This window comes from Anoplopoma fimbria, chromosome 4, assembly GCF_027596085.1.
Source record: "Anoplopoma fimbria isolate UVic2021 breed Golden Eagle Sablefish chromosome 4, Afim_UVic_2022, whole genome shotgun sequence".
Lineage (NCBI taxonomy): Eukaryota > Metazoa > Chordata > Actinopteri > Perciformes > Anoplopomatidae > Anoplopoma > Anoplopoma fimbria.
Genome location: NC_072452.1, coordinates 14,031,244 through 14,048,915, shown reverse-complemented (window position 1 = coordinate 14,048,915; position 17,672 = coordinate 14,031,244). Strand labels below are relative to the sequence as shown.

At 40.9% G+C, this 17,672-nt stretch overlaps 1 protein-coding gene across 6 annotated transcripts; it reads right to left on the bottom strand.

The window, feature by feature from the left end:
• On the bottom strand, positions 1-13,563 carry ssrp1a (structure specific recognition protein 1a). 6 transcript variants are annotated; one of them, XM_054597284.1, is made up of 18 exons: positions 13,434-13,563; positions 12,000-12,081; positions 10,889-11,074; positions 8,331-8,436; positions 7,597-7,790; positions 7,377-7,477; positions 7,017-7,146; positions 6,782-6,885; positions 6,349-6,477; positions 6,037-6,258; positions 5,420-5,492; positions 3,861-3,993; positions 3,720-3,765; positions 3,470-3,602; positions 2,420-2,590; positions 1,589-1,722; positions 1,325-1,499; positions 1-198 (listed from the first exon to the last, which is right to left on the bottom strand). In XM_054597284.1, the coding sequence occupies exons 2-18, from the start codon at positions 12,051-12,053 to the stop codon at positions 136-138; spliced, it is 2,154 nt and encodes a 717-aa protein (XP_054453259.1). In that variant the 5' UTR covers positions 12,054-12,081; positions 13,434-13,563; the 3' UTR covers positions 1-135. The 6 variants fall into 6 exon arrangements, with proteins under 6 accessions (XP_054453259.1, XP_054453264.1, XP_054453260.1 ...); XM_054597289.1 differs by having other exon boundaries at positions 2,420-2,587; positions 13,434-13,556; XM_054597285.1 differs by lacking the exon at positions 13,434-13,563 and adding an exon at positions 13,376-13,433.
• Positions 13,564-17,672: the final 4,109 nt, after the last annotated feature.

Here is a 17,672-nt window from a genome sequence, read left to right as displayed (position 1 = left end):
AAAAAAAAAAAAAAAAAAAATACAACTCAAGTCTGTTGATTTGTCTGTCAGTCCGTTTGTGTGAGATCAACATGGAGCGTATAAATGCTTGGTCCTTGGTTTGTGTGTAGGATGGTTAAAACGTTGTGTGTGTGTTTAGTCAGACTCTTCCTCTGAGCTGGCAGGTGTGGAAACAGCTTCTTCCTCCTCATCTGATTCCTGGTTAAAAAAAAATATAAGGAACAGGGGTTAAGGTCGCATGTATAATGAGTAATAAAGACAACATGTTCCCTCTGTAATCTGACACTTACAAAAAGCCAGATACAATAAAAAATACCAGTCTTAACTCACTTGTGGAACACATTTTGGTCTTGCTTCTCCATTTTAATTATTCAAAAAAATATTTTCTGCATCCCAGAATTGCTAGACAACATCTATCTGAACAGGAAGGAGTATGTTTCACAACACTGCGCTAGAAGTTTAAAATCCTGATAAAGTTTGAAATCAGACTAAATCTAGACTATATATATATATATATATATATATATATATATATTTTTTTCCACTCTAAAAACACGCTCAACTAACAATTATAGAGAATTCCAGTGCTCTCTATACCTCTCTATTGCTGTCACTCTTTCCCTCTCTAGCTCTTACCTGGCACTGCTCCAAATCTCCTCATATTGTTTTGTGAGCAGTTTTGTTACCAACTTCTCTCTGGTCCTTCTCTTTTCCTCCGCAATCAGACCTTTCGGCTGGCTTTTTTCCCTCTTTCCTATCATTAGATGATTTGGACTTCCACATTCACTCCAAAAAGCCAAAACAAAAACAAATAGAAAATAAAATGGCATAGTTCTCACTGAGAAGCTATTTATCTGTTTTTTTAATCACATATAACTTCGGTATGTCTTACTGCTACTTTCCCCAACTAGAGCTTAGTTCTGCCTTATCTATTTAAAACTGCAAATACACACCTGCATAATAATACAAGAAGCATTTGGATATACTTTCCATTAACTTAAATCTAATGGAAACCTGCTTGTCAATCAGGACCAAGAAGTTTCACTGGCAATTATAACAGCAAAGTAAAGAAAAAGAAAAAAGAAAAAAACAAAACACTTTATGTCCCCTCTTTCACTCAAAACAATCACTGCAATGATTTTACAAGTGGTGGAAAACAATGCTGCACCCTAAAGTATCTATTATTGATATAATGTATAAGACATAACCAGAGACATAACTACAGCGAGTGCGGTCTGAATGTTGTGGTGAACGGGGAGAAACTCACGGAGGATGACTTTGATAATGGATCAGGCTGCATTATGTTTATTATTACGGGCTTTACCTTCTTCCTCTTGGACTTGCTCTTGCGTTCGGAGTCTGAAGAACTTTCCTCGCTCGTCTCGATGAACTCTCGACTCTTGAAGCTGTCGTTGGCTCCTCCCCGCTCCTTTTCCTTGTCTCCCCCAGAAGACTTCCTCTTCTTCTCCTCCTTCTTACCTCCAGATTTTTTACTCTCCCTAGCGGGTGAAGGGAGGTGAGAAATAAGTTACATATATTAGACAAAGATAAAACAAACAAACATGAGTTTCTTTGTTGTACGCCTTACTTCTTGGAACTGGATGTTGATGTTGCTGCTGCTGCTGCTGCTGCTGCTGCTGCTGCTCCAGCGCCGCTCTCTTTGTACTCTTTCTTCGCTTTGTCATACTGCCTCTTCGCCTCTCCCGCCTTTATGTCCCACTCCTGAAGGAAACAGAGAAACGTGAATGTTAGTGGATTGAGCAAAACCCCACGGGACAAATGAATAAAGACTGGGTTTGATGAAACCTTTCTCTGCACAGCACAAGCTCTATGCGGCACGAATGTAAAGAAACCATCACATCAGTCTGTAGTTTTTTTGAGATATTGCACTTAAAAATTACTTGATGTCATCATTCTATCATTACTTTAAAAAAACTAAATGTATTTAGATAAATGAATAAAGGCTTTCACTTGTAACCCAAAGAATACTTTATGCTCCACATGACCTCAAACAAGCTAAGCTCCAGTCTGACAAAAAAAGTAATAACTATTTAATAGGGATCCTAAATAACACATATATATATATATATAAATAACATCAAACAATTTATATTCTTGATGGCACACTGAGTAACATTGATTGCTTAAAAAAAAAAAAAAAAAAAAATATATATATATATTTCCTAGTACATCTAAATCCCTCTAAATTTTAATTATCATACCTACAACTTGCATATTTTGCATTCATGTCATGCTACAACAGCCACTCTCTCTAACACAATGGTCCCCCTCTGTGGAACTCACTGTGAGTCTCAAAGAAAACATAAATGTAAAACACAAACATTAATTATCTAGTGTTGTGAGAGTGAAGGAGTTAAACTAATGCAAATCATCTCTCCTCCTCGTTCTCCTGCCTCACCTCCTTATCGTCTTTGCCCAGTTGTCTCCACATCTCTCCGGCCTTCTTGGAGATCTCTGTGATGGAGATGCCGGGGTTCTCAGACTTGATGCGTTCGCGGCTGGCGTTGAGCCACAGCATGTAGGCGCTCATCGGCCTCTTGGGGCCGCCGGTATCTTTCCGCTTCTTCTTCTCAGATTGAAGAGAGGAAGGGATTTGAAAGGTGAATGAGTGAAATTATACAGGTTTATTTATAGTGTGGCTGCAGCCAGTGTGCAAAATACGACCGCATCAGGGGGTCCAAGAACCCTTGATTGACAATTTAGACCCCCTGAAAGCCTAAATAGCTAAATTTCAGGAGGGTCTCTGAAATCATAAGACAATCATTTTTCACTTGTAATTGTCCCTAAAATGTATTTTAAAAGCCTTCTATAACCAGCAGTTTTCATTATTGAAACAGAAAAAAGAAATGTATGCACGAATATTAATAGGGATCCCCCTGATTACCACCAGGAGATATAAACACTGGATGCAGCTCCAGATTATTTCAGAAATTGAGTATGCTACCAATTTAAGCCTAAATAAAACATTGCCTTTAAGTTTTACATTTCATCTTTTAGAACTACAAGTTTCAATCAGACTACAGCACTCACGCATAACGTAAGCCGTCTTCCTGCAAGGCTTTGTGGCAAAACCTAGCTAACTTAGGGACATCATAACTATCCACCATATTCATTTATATATTCATTACTAGTCTTTGCATAAAACTGAAGCATTGACGTCGTGCTATTGGGATAGGCTAGTTTGGTTTTACAATAGACACTGTATAGAGGCTTTGTTTTGTTTCAGCTTGAAATTATCCCAAACTCTTGACACTGGTTTTCATTAGCCCGTCGCTAAAGCATCCAGTCCATGGAGCGGACCCCTTAGCGCCACAATCATAAGAGCTCTGTGTGATACAAGGTGCCATGTATATAGTTGTATGGATTAAACAATGATTTTAAGTAATTAAGTTTTCTTTTTTACCCTAGCAACCAAATGTTTCTTTCTCTCTCCACACGGCTCTCTCACCTCTTTGCGTGGTTTCCTTTCCTTTTTCTCCTTCACCACTTTGGCTTTCTTGACCTTCTTCTTCTTTGAGCCATCATCATCGCTATCGTCCCCGTCGTCGCTGCTGTCGCTCGCCGACGCGTTGCTGTCGTACCTGGCGTAGGTGAAGAAACAGAACAGGAAAGTCAGCAGGGTTACAGAAGCCAGGCTGACAGAAAAAGGATCGATCAGACACCAAAACAAAAAGACATTTTAAGAGACAGTCACTTACTCTTCTGCAATGTCATCATCTTCCTCTCCGGGGTTGAACGACTCATCTAAAGAGTGAAACAGGAAAGAAATTCAAACCTACCGATCTTCTGAACACAACAACATGTATCGTTTACTTCTGTCAAACTGAACTGTAGCTCACCGCTTTCGCCATCTGATTCCTCGCTGTCGTTGCCCTCCTCTCTGATCTTGCCCTCAGCCTTCATCCTCTCCAGGTAGGCATCATGCTGGTCGTCGTCCGAGTCACTGTACTCGTCAATCTTACCCTTCATGCCCTGAAAGTAAACTGCATGTTCAGAAACAAAAACACCAACAGTAACCACAAAACCGCATAGCCATTGGAGGGTTTCAGGGCTGCAATAATCATTACTTTCATAATTGATTAATCATTTAGTCAATGAAATGTAAGAAGATAATGAAAAATTCCAAACACAATTTCAGAGGACAAGGTACATCTTTATATTGTTTTGTTCAACTAACAGAACAAAACTAATAAATATCCTATTTAAAAAAATAAGCAAATACACACTTGAAAAGTGGCAATTTAGGGGGATTTTTACTTAATATAGGACTTAAACAATTATTATAAATATAGTAGTCTATTTTCCTTTCGATTTGACTAAATGATTAATTGACCAATCATTAATGTAGAACATACCAGGTTTTATTTATAGCTTCCCAAAAGTTCTAAGGCCATTTTCATATTCCTAACCTACAGTGTATGTCTCTTACTGTTGTCTGTGACGCTCGCTCATGGGATTGTTCAAAGTCAGATTCAGCAAAACTCTTAACTGCACAACCTTGTAGTAAAGTACAAATAGCTACCTGATGAATGACATCTGATGGTAATGAGCAGGTGAGATTTGTTCATCAGAATAATGTAGTCTCAAAATGTTCTATATAAGGGCAACTGTTCCTCTATAGTTGTGCCAAGTTTCTTTAACAAAACATGTCACTCAAGAGTGAAAAGAAGAATTCCCCCCCCACAGCATTGTGTTGTGTTGATTTGTTATCTTAGACTAAACAATTTTCTTCCCATCTCCGTGCATCAAGGAGCCTTTGATTAAAACACCGACAGGACGAGGAGAGCAGGCCCATTCATTTTCATTGACCTTCTCTACTGACCCTGTCACCATGGCAACAGATGGCCTCGTCACCAGAGAAACAGAGCTGTCAGATGGACCAGGAGCTTGTATATGTCAACAGACAGCATTGAGGCAATCAGCACTGCCTATGTTAAGCAGTGGTCATGTCGACAGCTGTGTCGAGTGTTAAAGCACACCGAAAGCCCCCCGGTCACACATTAGTCAGCACGATGCAAACTGCACACACACACACACACACACACACACACACACACTTAGTTATCAGAGTCCCATACTCGTTCACCCCCATGTCCCATGATTAGTCATAAATCACTCAGCAATCGTATTTTGGTAATCTCCAACCAAAAGCAAGATTTTAGGAAACAATCCTCCGTAACATACACACACGCCATGCAAGCAGAAATCACACCGATAAAATCAAGTGTCTAGTTCACACATGACGCCCGTGACCATACCCACCTTCTTCTACAGGGGTACAAGGACAGACACACAGGAGAAGGGCAACAAGCATCAATATCTGGGATGGAAGTCTGACAAAAGTCATGTAATGTCTTTGATCACAAACTGGGAGATGTTCAGATGACAAATGAGTTACCTCTTTGAAGCCTCTGTTCTTGATGTTGAGCTTCTTGGCGTTAACAAAGTCAAACAGTTTGCCGTACTCTTCTCTGAAGGAAAGGAAAAAAACAGGGTTACTGTGGCTGATATTCACTAAATGGATTCAAGACCGGATGATATTATATAAAATCTATATCACAATAAGTTGTCACACGTATGTCAATAACAACGGGTGCAACTTTAAGGTTGTAGCTATTGTTTCGGCATCCATGTCTATTTTCTCCGATAGAGGAAACAGTGGGGAGATTCATCAATACATATTTGTCTCAGATGAGCAGACTGTATCCTGTTTTAGCAGACGTATCCAGAGTTTACATCCAAAATCATCACACTCTACTATGTTCGCTGTCAGAACATTCACTCTGCTAATGCAAACTCCCTCTCTTTTTACTACGAGTCCGCTATGTGGTGGAGGTTTCAGGTTTCTTTGCTGGCATTTGCGCATAGCGACTGACTTCGAAATTCATGAGGTACGTTTGAATCTCAGATTTTAGGGAAGCGCCCAGACAGTAGAGGAATGTGAAGACGCCTCTCTAGTGACACACAAGACATTTTTTGGGACAAGACTGAGTTTTCTGTGTGTAGCGTTCCCACCTCTCAATGCTGCTGAAGGTGTACTGATTTCCCTGCTTGGTCTCGATCTCAAAGTCAAAGGATCTCGTTGTAGTGGTGCCTCTGGCAAAGTTGACGCAGGAGATCTCCTCGAAGCGCAGATGCACGGGGGGCTTGTGGACATAGATGAAGCCCCTCTCCAGAGGATAGAGGAGGCCTGAGGACGCCTTGTAGGAGCAGGTAATGCACTGAGCCCCGGAGTGACTGTGGGAGAATGAAGCACGTTTAGCTGGATTTACTTAAGTATATAAGAAAATGTGTTGTGAATGCGTCTATAAAAAGGTGCTTGCTTACCCCTGGAAGTTTCCGGGCACAGTGATCTTGCGGTTGACCAGGGACTTCATCACCCTGCTCACCATCTCATACAGAGAGCCTGACATGTTTTTACTGAGTTTGCCCTCAAAACGGCGCTCCACGTCCTCCCTGTTAAACACACAGAAGATGGGACGGGTTTACTAATGTGAAGATTAAAAATAAAACACTTAAGACAGCTTTCTGGTATTTGTAAGCTACAATGCAAAGAATATAAGTAGCTGGTGCTACTGTAAATTCAACTTCTCCTCAAGACCTTTGCTTCCCTCTAGTGGATACATCACAAAGGGAGTTTGTCTTATAGTTGAGCTGTGTTATCATTTTATACAATCTTCCCAACACATCTATGGCTCATATTGCACACGGCGACATGTTGCCCGATAACACATGGCGTCATTTACTGTCACATACTCACTCGCTCATGTTGAGGGTGAGGCTGAGGTCCTCCTCCTTGGAGAAAAGCAGGATGAGAAAGTGATAACGTGTCTGACCCTGCTTGATGGGAGGATCCAGACTGATCTAACAAAAAAAAGACAAACAGGGAAAAAGAGTTTGAGAAGGATCGAGAGTACCAGCAACAGAAAAAATGCTTGTTTGGGGATCAAAAGAAAACAAAGGTCTTTGAGAAAAGGCTAAAAAAATGCACTTACCACAAAGAACATCTGCCTCTGATCCTTGTGTGGCAGCAGGAAAAGACGGAGGACGGTGGTGTAGGGAATCTTGTAGTCAAATGTTTTACCATGGAGGTGAAGAAAAGTCGGGTAGATACGGATGTCGTATCTGAGTGTGGAAAAAAAGAGAAATGAGATAGCAGTCTAGCTAAGGTCTTAACTAAGGTGAATGGTGTAAACAACATCCCTGTAGTTGATGACTAATCCTGTAAAGTTTGGACATCTAACTACAGAGTAGTTTCCCCCCCAAAAAAACTACCAATGGTTTTGTTTTTAGGATAACATAAAGGAAGAAATCTGTGAGTGACTTTTCTCTGTGTTTCAGATTTGATCTTCTACCTTCCTCTGGGTGTAAGACACTGCAGCTCTTTGAAGATACACACAGCGTCTCCTGTGGCCTGGATCACATCGGCCTTACACAACACATTCTCGGCAAACGCCTGCAGGAAAAAACACACACACACTTTTATCTTTTTATGCAGATTTAAATTATTTTTTTAAACGCACTTTACGGACAGGGAACTAGTAGTATAAAAGGAAGAAGCTCATCCTCCCTCACCTCCACAGGGTCTTGTCGTTCATCAGTCTGGCTGGGCGGGACGTAGAATCGGACCTCCATGAGGGAGACCTCGGTGTCGTCGTTTTGGTGAAACTCCAGCGTGACTTCGTTCTTCCCCGTGGCGCATTGGGACACGTTGGACAGTGGGACCTCGAAAGCTGTACTGTCATTTACTTCAAATGATAACAGTGGCCCTGGAGTGGAAATGTCAGCAGCAGCTTATTTTTTTTATTCTTTTGAAAATGTCGAAAGATTTAGCATAAACTGAGGTTGACACTGTAGCTGCCACTTTGAATCCCGCTCTCTTCATTGTCAGAACATAGTATCCATTAGAGCTGAAACAAGCAGTCAATTAACCAGTAAGATTGTTTGACAGATAATTAATTGGCAACTATTTTGATAATGATCAAAATAGTTGATAGTTGAATTATCACATTTTAAGCAAAATGTAAAACATTTGCTGATTCTCAGATAAAAAAATAAAAAAAAGGATTCCTATCTGTCATTTTAAATAGTAAACTGAATAATTTTAATTAATGAGGAATGAATAAATAATGACTAATGATTGCATTTTTTATAGACCAAATAATGAATTGAGAAAGTAATCTGCCGATTTACAGATAATGATAATAATCAAGTATACATTACTTCAGTGACAGGGTGCCAACACTAATCCATAAGTAGCCAACTGGTGAGGACATTATGGATGTTGAGTGTTTTGTTTTTTTTGTTACCCGAGAACTTGGCTGTTCCCCAGTTCCATCCCTTCACGCACATGTCCTTCTCCGTCAGCTCCACCTTGTAGTTGGACTTGAAAAACTCAGATATCTTCTCAAAGTCCTGATGGACAAAAGGTAAGAGGGGGAACAAAGAGTTGAGGAGACAAGGTGAGGTAGAAGGAGAAGTTGACAGGGGGAGGACGTGATGAAAGGAAGAAGGGTAAAGACAAGGAAAAGAGAAAGGCTTCATGTTAGTCAGGCAGTAACACACGGTCGCCGCATGGGTCAAATCTTAGATAAACACCATCCAAACAGGGTGAGGGGATGGAGGGTTAATTAATCAGGGAGCAATTATAACCGCGCCCGACGCCGAGGCCTCCTGGGAACACTGGAGGTGAATGTAATCCATCTGCCCTCCGTGTCCTCCTCCCCTCCACACCGCCGCTGACAATCAGCCTGTTTATTTATCCTCCAGGCTCGCTTACAACTGGAAAGGACACACACACACACACAGTCACACACAGTCACACACAGCGACAACCACATGCTCAATCACACACACATATTCATGCGCACACACAGGCACTGTCCTAGCTGTACACACACACACACACACACACACACACATGTGGAAGTGATTGTGGTGTGCGAGTAAGCAGGCCAGGGTAGAGACTCTGTGGGAAACAGAGTTTACGCACCTGGATATCTGCCTGTCCATAAGGTTATTACAGCCAATTAGGGCCCAGAGAGTGTGTGTGTGTGTGTGTGTGTGTGTGTGTGTGTGTGTGTGTGTGTGTGTGTGTGTGTGTGTGTGTGTGTGTGTGTGTGTGTGTATTTATCAGTGTTCGTTAGCCTGGATTAAGGCATCGTTTAGATACGAGAGCATGTGTGAGCAGATGTGTGAACGCGTACAAAAAAATTCAAGAGTTTGTGCAGAAGTGGTCTGTTTGTGTCGATGTGTGTGTTCATTCCCAGTGTCCTCATCAGGCCTGCTGTTGAGTGTTTCTCTACTCCTCATTACAGTTTTGGCAGATTTGTTGTTGCTCAGCTCATTTAATCATAATAAACACAGACCCCCCACTAACCCACCACAGACACACACAGTCTTACACAACCGTCTGTCTTTTATTACAACATTTTTCAACCATGCTCCCCCAACAACCTTCAACCTCTCATTTCTTAAAAGATTAGCACATTTTCTGACAACTACAGCCGGCCAACTTGCTGTTGCCTCCCCGCACACAGGAATGGCATAAAATGATTTCATGATAAGGTTCTTCAAGACATTGTTTTGGGACCCAATAGATCAAATTCTGATAATAAAAGAGTCATGTCAGCAGGGATAGGTATCATTAGGAGTTTTTAGATAATAGTAGGCTTATCGATATTGCTTATCGGTTCGGTTCCTAATCGGTCCTTTTTAATATTTTGTGGTTCAATACTTAGATGCAACCCTAACATGCAGCTGTGTATATTAAATGCCACACTCTTAATGTAAACAATGAAAAGTCTTGGGCCAATAAACATTAATGCGAAACAAACAGAAGACATGGATATGCCTCCACAACCCCTGGCCCTCAAACAGACAATTACAGGTTAGCTCCATAACAACCTCTCTGGCAGAGATTGGTCGTCTTGCTCAAGGACACTCCAGAAGGACAGATGCATCAAAGCTCCTGTACAGCTCGCCAGCGGCTAAACCTCCAGCCAACTCCCGATTACCGACACTGGCTGTGGGATAATAAACAATGACATCATGCCATGTGCTCCGGGAAGAGAGGATCTATCTACAAAAAAACTATGCTGATTAACCCCAGGAGATGCTTACCGCTCGCAGCCACAGAATCCAGGTTATACCCGTTCCTCCATCCCAATTTTCTACTTGCGTGCTGACATTCCCCATACACTCAAAGCAGCGGGGGAAAGGAAAAAAAAAACTAGGGTGATAAAAAACAAACACGACCACAATTTTTTTTTTTCTTGTCTGTCTTCTGAGCCAAATTGTTTCAGTGGATTGATATAAACACTGACTCACATGAGCCGATGATTACACTGTTTATGGAACACACATGCTAGCGCTGGTTTCCCTCATTAATCCCATTAGGAGCTTCGGAGAGAAGACTCGACTCATTCACATAGTTTTGATAACAACACACACTCCAAGTGGTGGCTGTTTGTTTGCAAGATCGTTGCATATTTTTTTGTGGCATTGTCAGACACCGGATGGAAGTTGTTTATCCGCGGTCCCTTTACTCGTGTTACATCCGTCGTCATAAACACAGCGCTGAACAAACCAGCAGTGTGTGTGTGTGTGTGTGTGTGTGTGTGTGTGTGTGTGTGTGTGTGTGTGTGTGTGTGTGTGTGTCAGTCTGTAATATTCCACTGTTGCCTTGTTCCCCTCTGAGTAAGGTAACAATTACTTCCCAGAAACAGAAAAATACATCCAGGAAGAACGATTTAGAGTCTGTTTAAGGATCCCAAAAGGAAAAATGATGACAGAAGCTTTGAGAGCCTGATCTGCCTTATAAACCTAAAAAAACTGTAAAACCTTTGCTTTATTAAAACACACTCACCGTATCCCTGAAGCCGTCATATTTGTAGACAAGTCCTGAATTGGTGCCCAACTTGATGCCGTGACCTAAACACACTCGCCTCCATTGGGCCATGTTGAGCTCACCAGCCTGGATGTTGTCCACCTTCCCCGTCTTGCTGCTCTTATAAACAACATTTTGTTTGCTGAAACGCAGCCGCCCATCATTCTGCAGCGACAAAGGGATGAGAATAGAAACCGACATAGGACTTGTGTTAAAATGCTTGGACTTACAGCCCCAATAAATAGTATATTCATTGTAAAACTGAAAAGAGATCAATTAGTCAACTGACAAAAATTGATCTGCCCATTTTGACGATAGATTCACTGTTTAAGTTCTTTGGTTTTTTCATAGCAAAAATGACAGAAATTCACTGGTTGCAATTTTTTTAAATGTGAACATTTTCTGCCTTTCCCAGTCTTCAAAATTAAGAACATGGATTCTTGGGTTTTGGACTATTGGTCAAGCAGTCTGAAGACATCAGCTTGTGCTTTGGAAAAATGTTGGGTCTTTTTCCTGTTTTCCTGAAATTTTTCTACTTTAGAAAATAATATGCAAATTAATTAATAATAAAAATAGCTATTAGTTGCTGTTCTAGTTCTTAAGGATATTTTCTGAACAATAATGATTTTGCAAGGAAATAATGATTGATATTTTCGTCATCCCAACTTGCAATACAAAATTGATTTCGCCCCTCATCTGATAAACTTTTAAATTCAGCAATGAGCTCTAGAACCACAACTAAAATAATGCTCTGGTATGTTTTTAAATGTATCTATCATATTTTATGAGCTTCAGTAGATACAAAGAAGGTAACTCTTTTAGACTCATGCCTTCATAGAGTTGTTGGTCATAAAATGGTCATAAAATTGATGAAATAGTGTTTTATTTTTCACTTTACAGAGCTATATTTAAAAAAACCACACAACCTTTAAATCTATAAAGAAACACATATTTGTAGTAAAACAAAATTCTGAGCTAGTTTTACTTTTTCAAAGTGTATATCAGTGTATTAATAATATTGTGAACTGCAATCGAGCATGGCTAATCTCTACACATTTTGAGAGCAGAGTTGGTTGATGAGGATACTGACCCAGGACCCTTTGACCTCCTGGTAAATGTCGCTGAACTCCAGTGTGTCTCCCATCTCAGCAATATAGGCGACGACCGATCCTCTACAGACACAAGAAACATTAATTAGATAAAACCAAAACATCCATAGGGCTTATATCAAGCACTGTACTTTTTTTAAGTTTGGAGCATTAAGACCCCATTCATCCTTAAGAGAGTCCTTTTTATTTTATTCCACTGTTAACGTTAGTTAGCGTTTCTTAATTGATGAACAGATTATGATCAGACACTTAATTAGAGACTGAGCCGAGCACAGAGTCTCACTGTGCAGAGACAGAGAAGCCTGCCGTGATGTGATGGTGTCAACACTACACAATAATACTGCACAATGATAATACTGCACAATAATACAGAACAATAATACTACACAATAATACTGCACAATAATAATACTGCACAATGATACAGAACAATACTACACAATAATACTGCACAATAATACTACACAATAATACTGCACAATAATACTGCAATACACAATAATACTACACAATAATACTACACAATAATACTACACAATACTACTGCACAATACTACTACACAATAATACTACACAATACTACTACAGCACAATAATACTACACAATAATACTACTGCACAATAATACTACACAATAATACTACTGCACAATAATACTACTGCACAATAATACTACACAATAATACTGCACAATAATACTGCTGCACAATAATACTACACAATAATACTACTGCACAATAATACTGCTGCACAATAATACTGCTGCACAATAATACTGCTGCACAATAATACTACACAATAATACTGCTACACAATACTGCACAATAATACCTCACGCGCTATATATATCTACTTCTGTTCTCTTTCTTTGACACGTGCGTCTCCGTCTGACGCTCACGCTATGTTCTCTCTATTTAAAGCTCAGACTGGAGTTGAGAGCTAACTTCAGCTAACAGTCTGCTGGCTGTGAGTCAGCTGTGAGGTCCACCATGTCCACGTTTCGGTCGATATTTCCCTTTCACATCAATCGATAAGTAACCGATAAGTCCACCTGTCCGGCCCGACGGGGTTATGAATAAAAAGACAACTAACATCCACCAACAATAGCTAGGCTAACTTCAACTGCACAGGGTGCGCTTCATTTCCACTACGTTAGTGCACCGAGGGCAGCTGACTCCTCAAGCAGCGCTCACTGGCTACAAGCACCGCCCCGGTGGCGACACGCCGTGCATCAAATCGAGCGCTCGAGCTGCACTAGGCCGGTGAGAACAAACCAGAGACGCTCAGAGCTCGTTTTGGGGACCAAGTATCTCCACGCAGAGCACGTGGGCGACGCATAGTCTGTTGCTACACACACACAGATATCAGAATGAGTCCCTGAGCGGGTGGAGGACGCGGGTGAAGCTCCGTCTTACTGTCAACGATGAGCAGCTTCGTCTGTTTCCCGCGTGCAGCATCGGGAGCTAGCGCTACGTCACCGGAAGGAACTAGAGGCCGAGCGGTGTTTACTTCCGGTTTGACAAAGACTTTCTCTTTTCGTCCTTAAAGCTTTATATCTGAGAGCGTCCACGCTGAAGTGTTTGCTGTGTGTGTTGGAGCTGGACTGCCGGGTTGCTCCTGTTTGAAGAGCTGATGTTGCTGCAGAGCAGACTGCAGTGACCCCGCACCACCACTGGGGGGCGCACAACACATCTGATGGAGGAGGCCTAGTACATTATAGCAGTATATAGTATTTATGTTTCTGTGTTATTTTATTTAAATGTAAACAAGTGTGACATAAAACAGTACATATCACAGAGAAAAACAGTGCAGGGATCGCCTATCTCTAATTGTTTATTAATAAGAATGAAAAGTGGATACAGCATTATTTACTAAATCACAGTTTAAATAGTTATTAAGGTTTTGAAACTGCATAATAAAGAGCAAACTGAATTGGACTGCGAGAAGGCCCTGGATCAAATACAATTGAAAGGATAGCATACTCATGCACAGATTGACATTACAGGAACTTTTATACAGAAATGAACGGTGTGGCTTCTACCCTCCAACCATTTAGTGCAGTCTGTACAGTTTGTAGGCCCTATATTTACTAGATAGTACATGTAATTAAACAAATTATTTTAACAAAATACAACATATAGTTAACTCCCAAAATTGAAATAAATAAATGGGCCCTCTTTAGAACAGGGCCTCGGTATATTAAATCAGGATCTATTGTACTGTTAAATTAAATTGTGTTGACAAAACAACATTTTAAATTAAATCAAACCAAACCAGTTCACAGAAAAAAACCATTTTATTTGGCCTTAGGACAAATCGTCATCAGCAGTTATGCTTCTACTTGAATTCCTCACCTCGTGCACGCACACAACCATGCGCGAGCCACGCCGGGTGTGTTGTTGGCATGTTGAGTGACAGCTGGAGGCGAGAGGAGAAGATCACCGTGATCCACGTGTCAATGAAAACAAGTAAAAGCCGAGGACTGACGGGAGAAGAGAGAGATGCCGTGGAGCAGGTAAACACTTGTCCTCATCCTCCCCCTTTATAAGAAACAGACAGAAAAAGCAGTCGGAGTATTTCCTGATGGGTACTATTCAGTGTGTATTTAATGCTCCATTGATAACTTGTCTCGTAACACAGTTTATGAGAGGCCTCTGCCTTTATAAGCCCTAACGTCCTGTCGACAACTATTCAAATGATAGGCTGCTCAATGAAATCTTACCCCGATTTTTGAACATTATATTGACGTTACTTTTTTTTTTCTCGTATATTCAATGATATTTGAAAGTTTTAATTCATATGTGCCTGTAAATTAATTTAAGAATACTTTGGGCCTTGTTTTGCGTAAAGAATAACGCAAAAAAATAAAAATATATTAATTGTTTGTTGTTGTTTTTATTTAGAGAAAGGCTAATGAATAGCCTCATAAATTGGGCTACTTATGGAAAATTTAAAACAATTAGGCGATAATTAAAAAGGGGGGAGAAGACGGTCAGACATGTGAGAGAGATCAGCTATTAAAAATAATGAAGAATTCCTTCTTTTTTTTTTTCCAGGACGATCTGAGGGCGGAAGGTTGCCGGTGCTCCTGGCCTGCAGGGATCTCATCCGGCGGGACTCGCACCTTATTAAAGGGAAGAGGATTACAGATCAAACGGATCAGTCGGATTGCGTTCAAGAGGATGACGAGTGCGGAGAGACAGATATGAGTTGTGACAAGTCCCGTGGTTCAGCGGCTCTGTCAAGTCGAGCTGTGATGCGTCAACCCGGTGAATCACCAGCACCGAGGAGGAGGATAACGAGAGAAGGAGCGACGGGGATGGGAAAGGAGGGGAGGAAAGGGAGAAAGGGGGTAGAAAGGGAGGAGGAGGCGGAGGTACAAAAAGGGCTCCACCGTCATTCAGACCACACACACCAAGTCAGCGGAGCATCAAAGTGTGAACCTCATCCTCTAATCAATGAGATTTCATCGACATCACCTGCATTTTCGCTCCAGCTCCTCCAGAGTTGTGTGAGGAAGGAGGACAGATCTAATTGATAAAAAAAAAAAGTTTCTAGTTTCTAGACAGCGAACTCATCAACGAGAGGAAGAGTAGAGATAATTATCGGTTTATTTCATCTCTTTAAATTCACCAGTGGATGAACTTGTTAGAGCGAGCTGAGCGGAATAACAAGGATTGGGATTAATTAAAATGCTTTGCGGAGGTAAGTACATCAATCTAAATACTTAGTTATGGGAGTTAAAAAAAAGAAAATACTTATGTTCTGTCTTCATCATCTGTCCTGCTTTAATAGTTACATTATTATTATTATTATTATCCTTTTTGCAATTTTACTGTCGGGCGTCGATATTAAGATTTTTTTTTTTCTCAAATCCAATTAATTAAGTAAATTTAGAAAAAAATCTGGATGCAGACAATTAAGTCATTTGTTTGCTGTTTTTGCACAATTAAATATTATCCTATCTTGTGGTTTATTTGCGTATAATGCAGCTAAAATGTAAGTATCTAATTACAAGCATGCTCTTATATTGCATTCAAATTGTTTTTGTTTTCCTGGATTTTTTTTTTTTTAATATTTATTCAAGTTTTTAAATTAGTTTAAATATGGTTGCAAATCATTTCTTTAGATGAGAAGATTTATGGTGAAGAAACAGGTTCGGTGGCTCATCAGCAAACCTCAAAGGTTACCAAAGAAATAATAGACAGAAAAAAAGACTTGTTCAACACAGAAGCAAACTTTTGTTAGTTTTAGAGATTTTGTTTTATATTTATTCTCAAGAAAATGTGAAGGGAGGAATGTGAGATTAACAGACAACAAAGAGAGAGTAAAAGGACTGAAAGAAAGTCTGTGTGTGTGTTAAAGAGAGGGGCTGCCTCTTTTTCACAGTAAAAAATGACAGGGGTGGAGGAGGTCAGAGGCAGCTAAAGCCCCTGTCTAGTTAGCTGTCAGTGATATGAGAAAGTACATGATTCACGTTAGTCAGGGTGTGAACGCACGCACACACACACACACAAACACACACACACACACTTTTCCCCCCTGGGACTGGTGCGGCTGCTGCTCCATGTCTATGAAAGGAAGGAAAAGGAGGTGAAAGAAAGACACTAAGAAGGATGGCTGTGTGATGAAATGATGCGCTGAACTGAAGATCGACAAGTTCCTCTTTTCCTCTGTCTCTCTCCCCCTCTCACTCTCTCCACACCCGACCACCCTCCCTCGCTCTCCTCTAGATGGTCACACTATGAGGCCGAATTTGCTGATGGCCGGCCGGTTCACATGACGTGACCACCTATAGACGGGAAGAGCACAGAACAAACTGCTGCTCCCTCTGATACTCAGAGAAAACAAACACACAGAGAGCTCAGCTGTGTTCGACACACACACACACACACACACACACACACACACACACACACACACACACACACACACACACACACACACACACACACACACACACACACAAAACAAACACAAACACACCTCACCAGGTGACAAACAAAACAACACGTGTTCACAAACATAGATGCATATGTTTTTTCCCCTTTTAAAAACACATACCCTTTTCTGTCTTTCTCTCTTTCTAACACACACACAGATGCAGCCCCCCCCCACACACACACACACACACACACACAAACACTAAGACAAGGCCTGTTATGCTGGGAGGGTCGAATTAGTGTCGGTGTGTTTCAGATAAAAGCGTTAGTGTGTGTTGGACTAGTGAGTGAAAACACACCCGCCAAAAGGAGGAAACAAAGGAAGGGTGAAAGGAGAGAGAGAGAGAGCAGGGGATGTGCAAAAGAGAAAAAAAGTGAACCTTTCACATCTTTTGATTCGCTCAGCACCATCCTCAATTCTTCACGGTATATATATGGATGTCAGGAGGATTTGTGGAGATGGGGGGGGGCTGTGTGTGTGTTGGGGCAAGAGAGTAAAGAGAGGTAGAGACAGATAAAAGTAAATAAAGAGCGAGGGAGAGAGAAGGAGAGAGTAACTGGCGGTGGAGGGGTTAATGCAGTACAGATTCCCGATTGACAGAAGTTAGCAGCACCCAGAGGGGAAGAGAGAGGAGAGAGTAGGGGGAATGATATAAAATGAGTCGGTCACGCTTTGAACAGTTACACATGCTGTTTACATTTTTCCCAAAT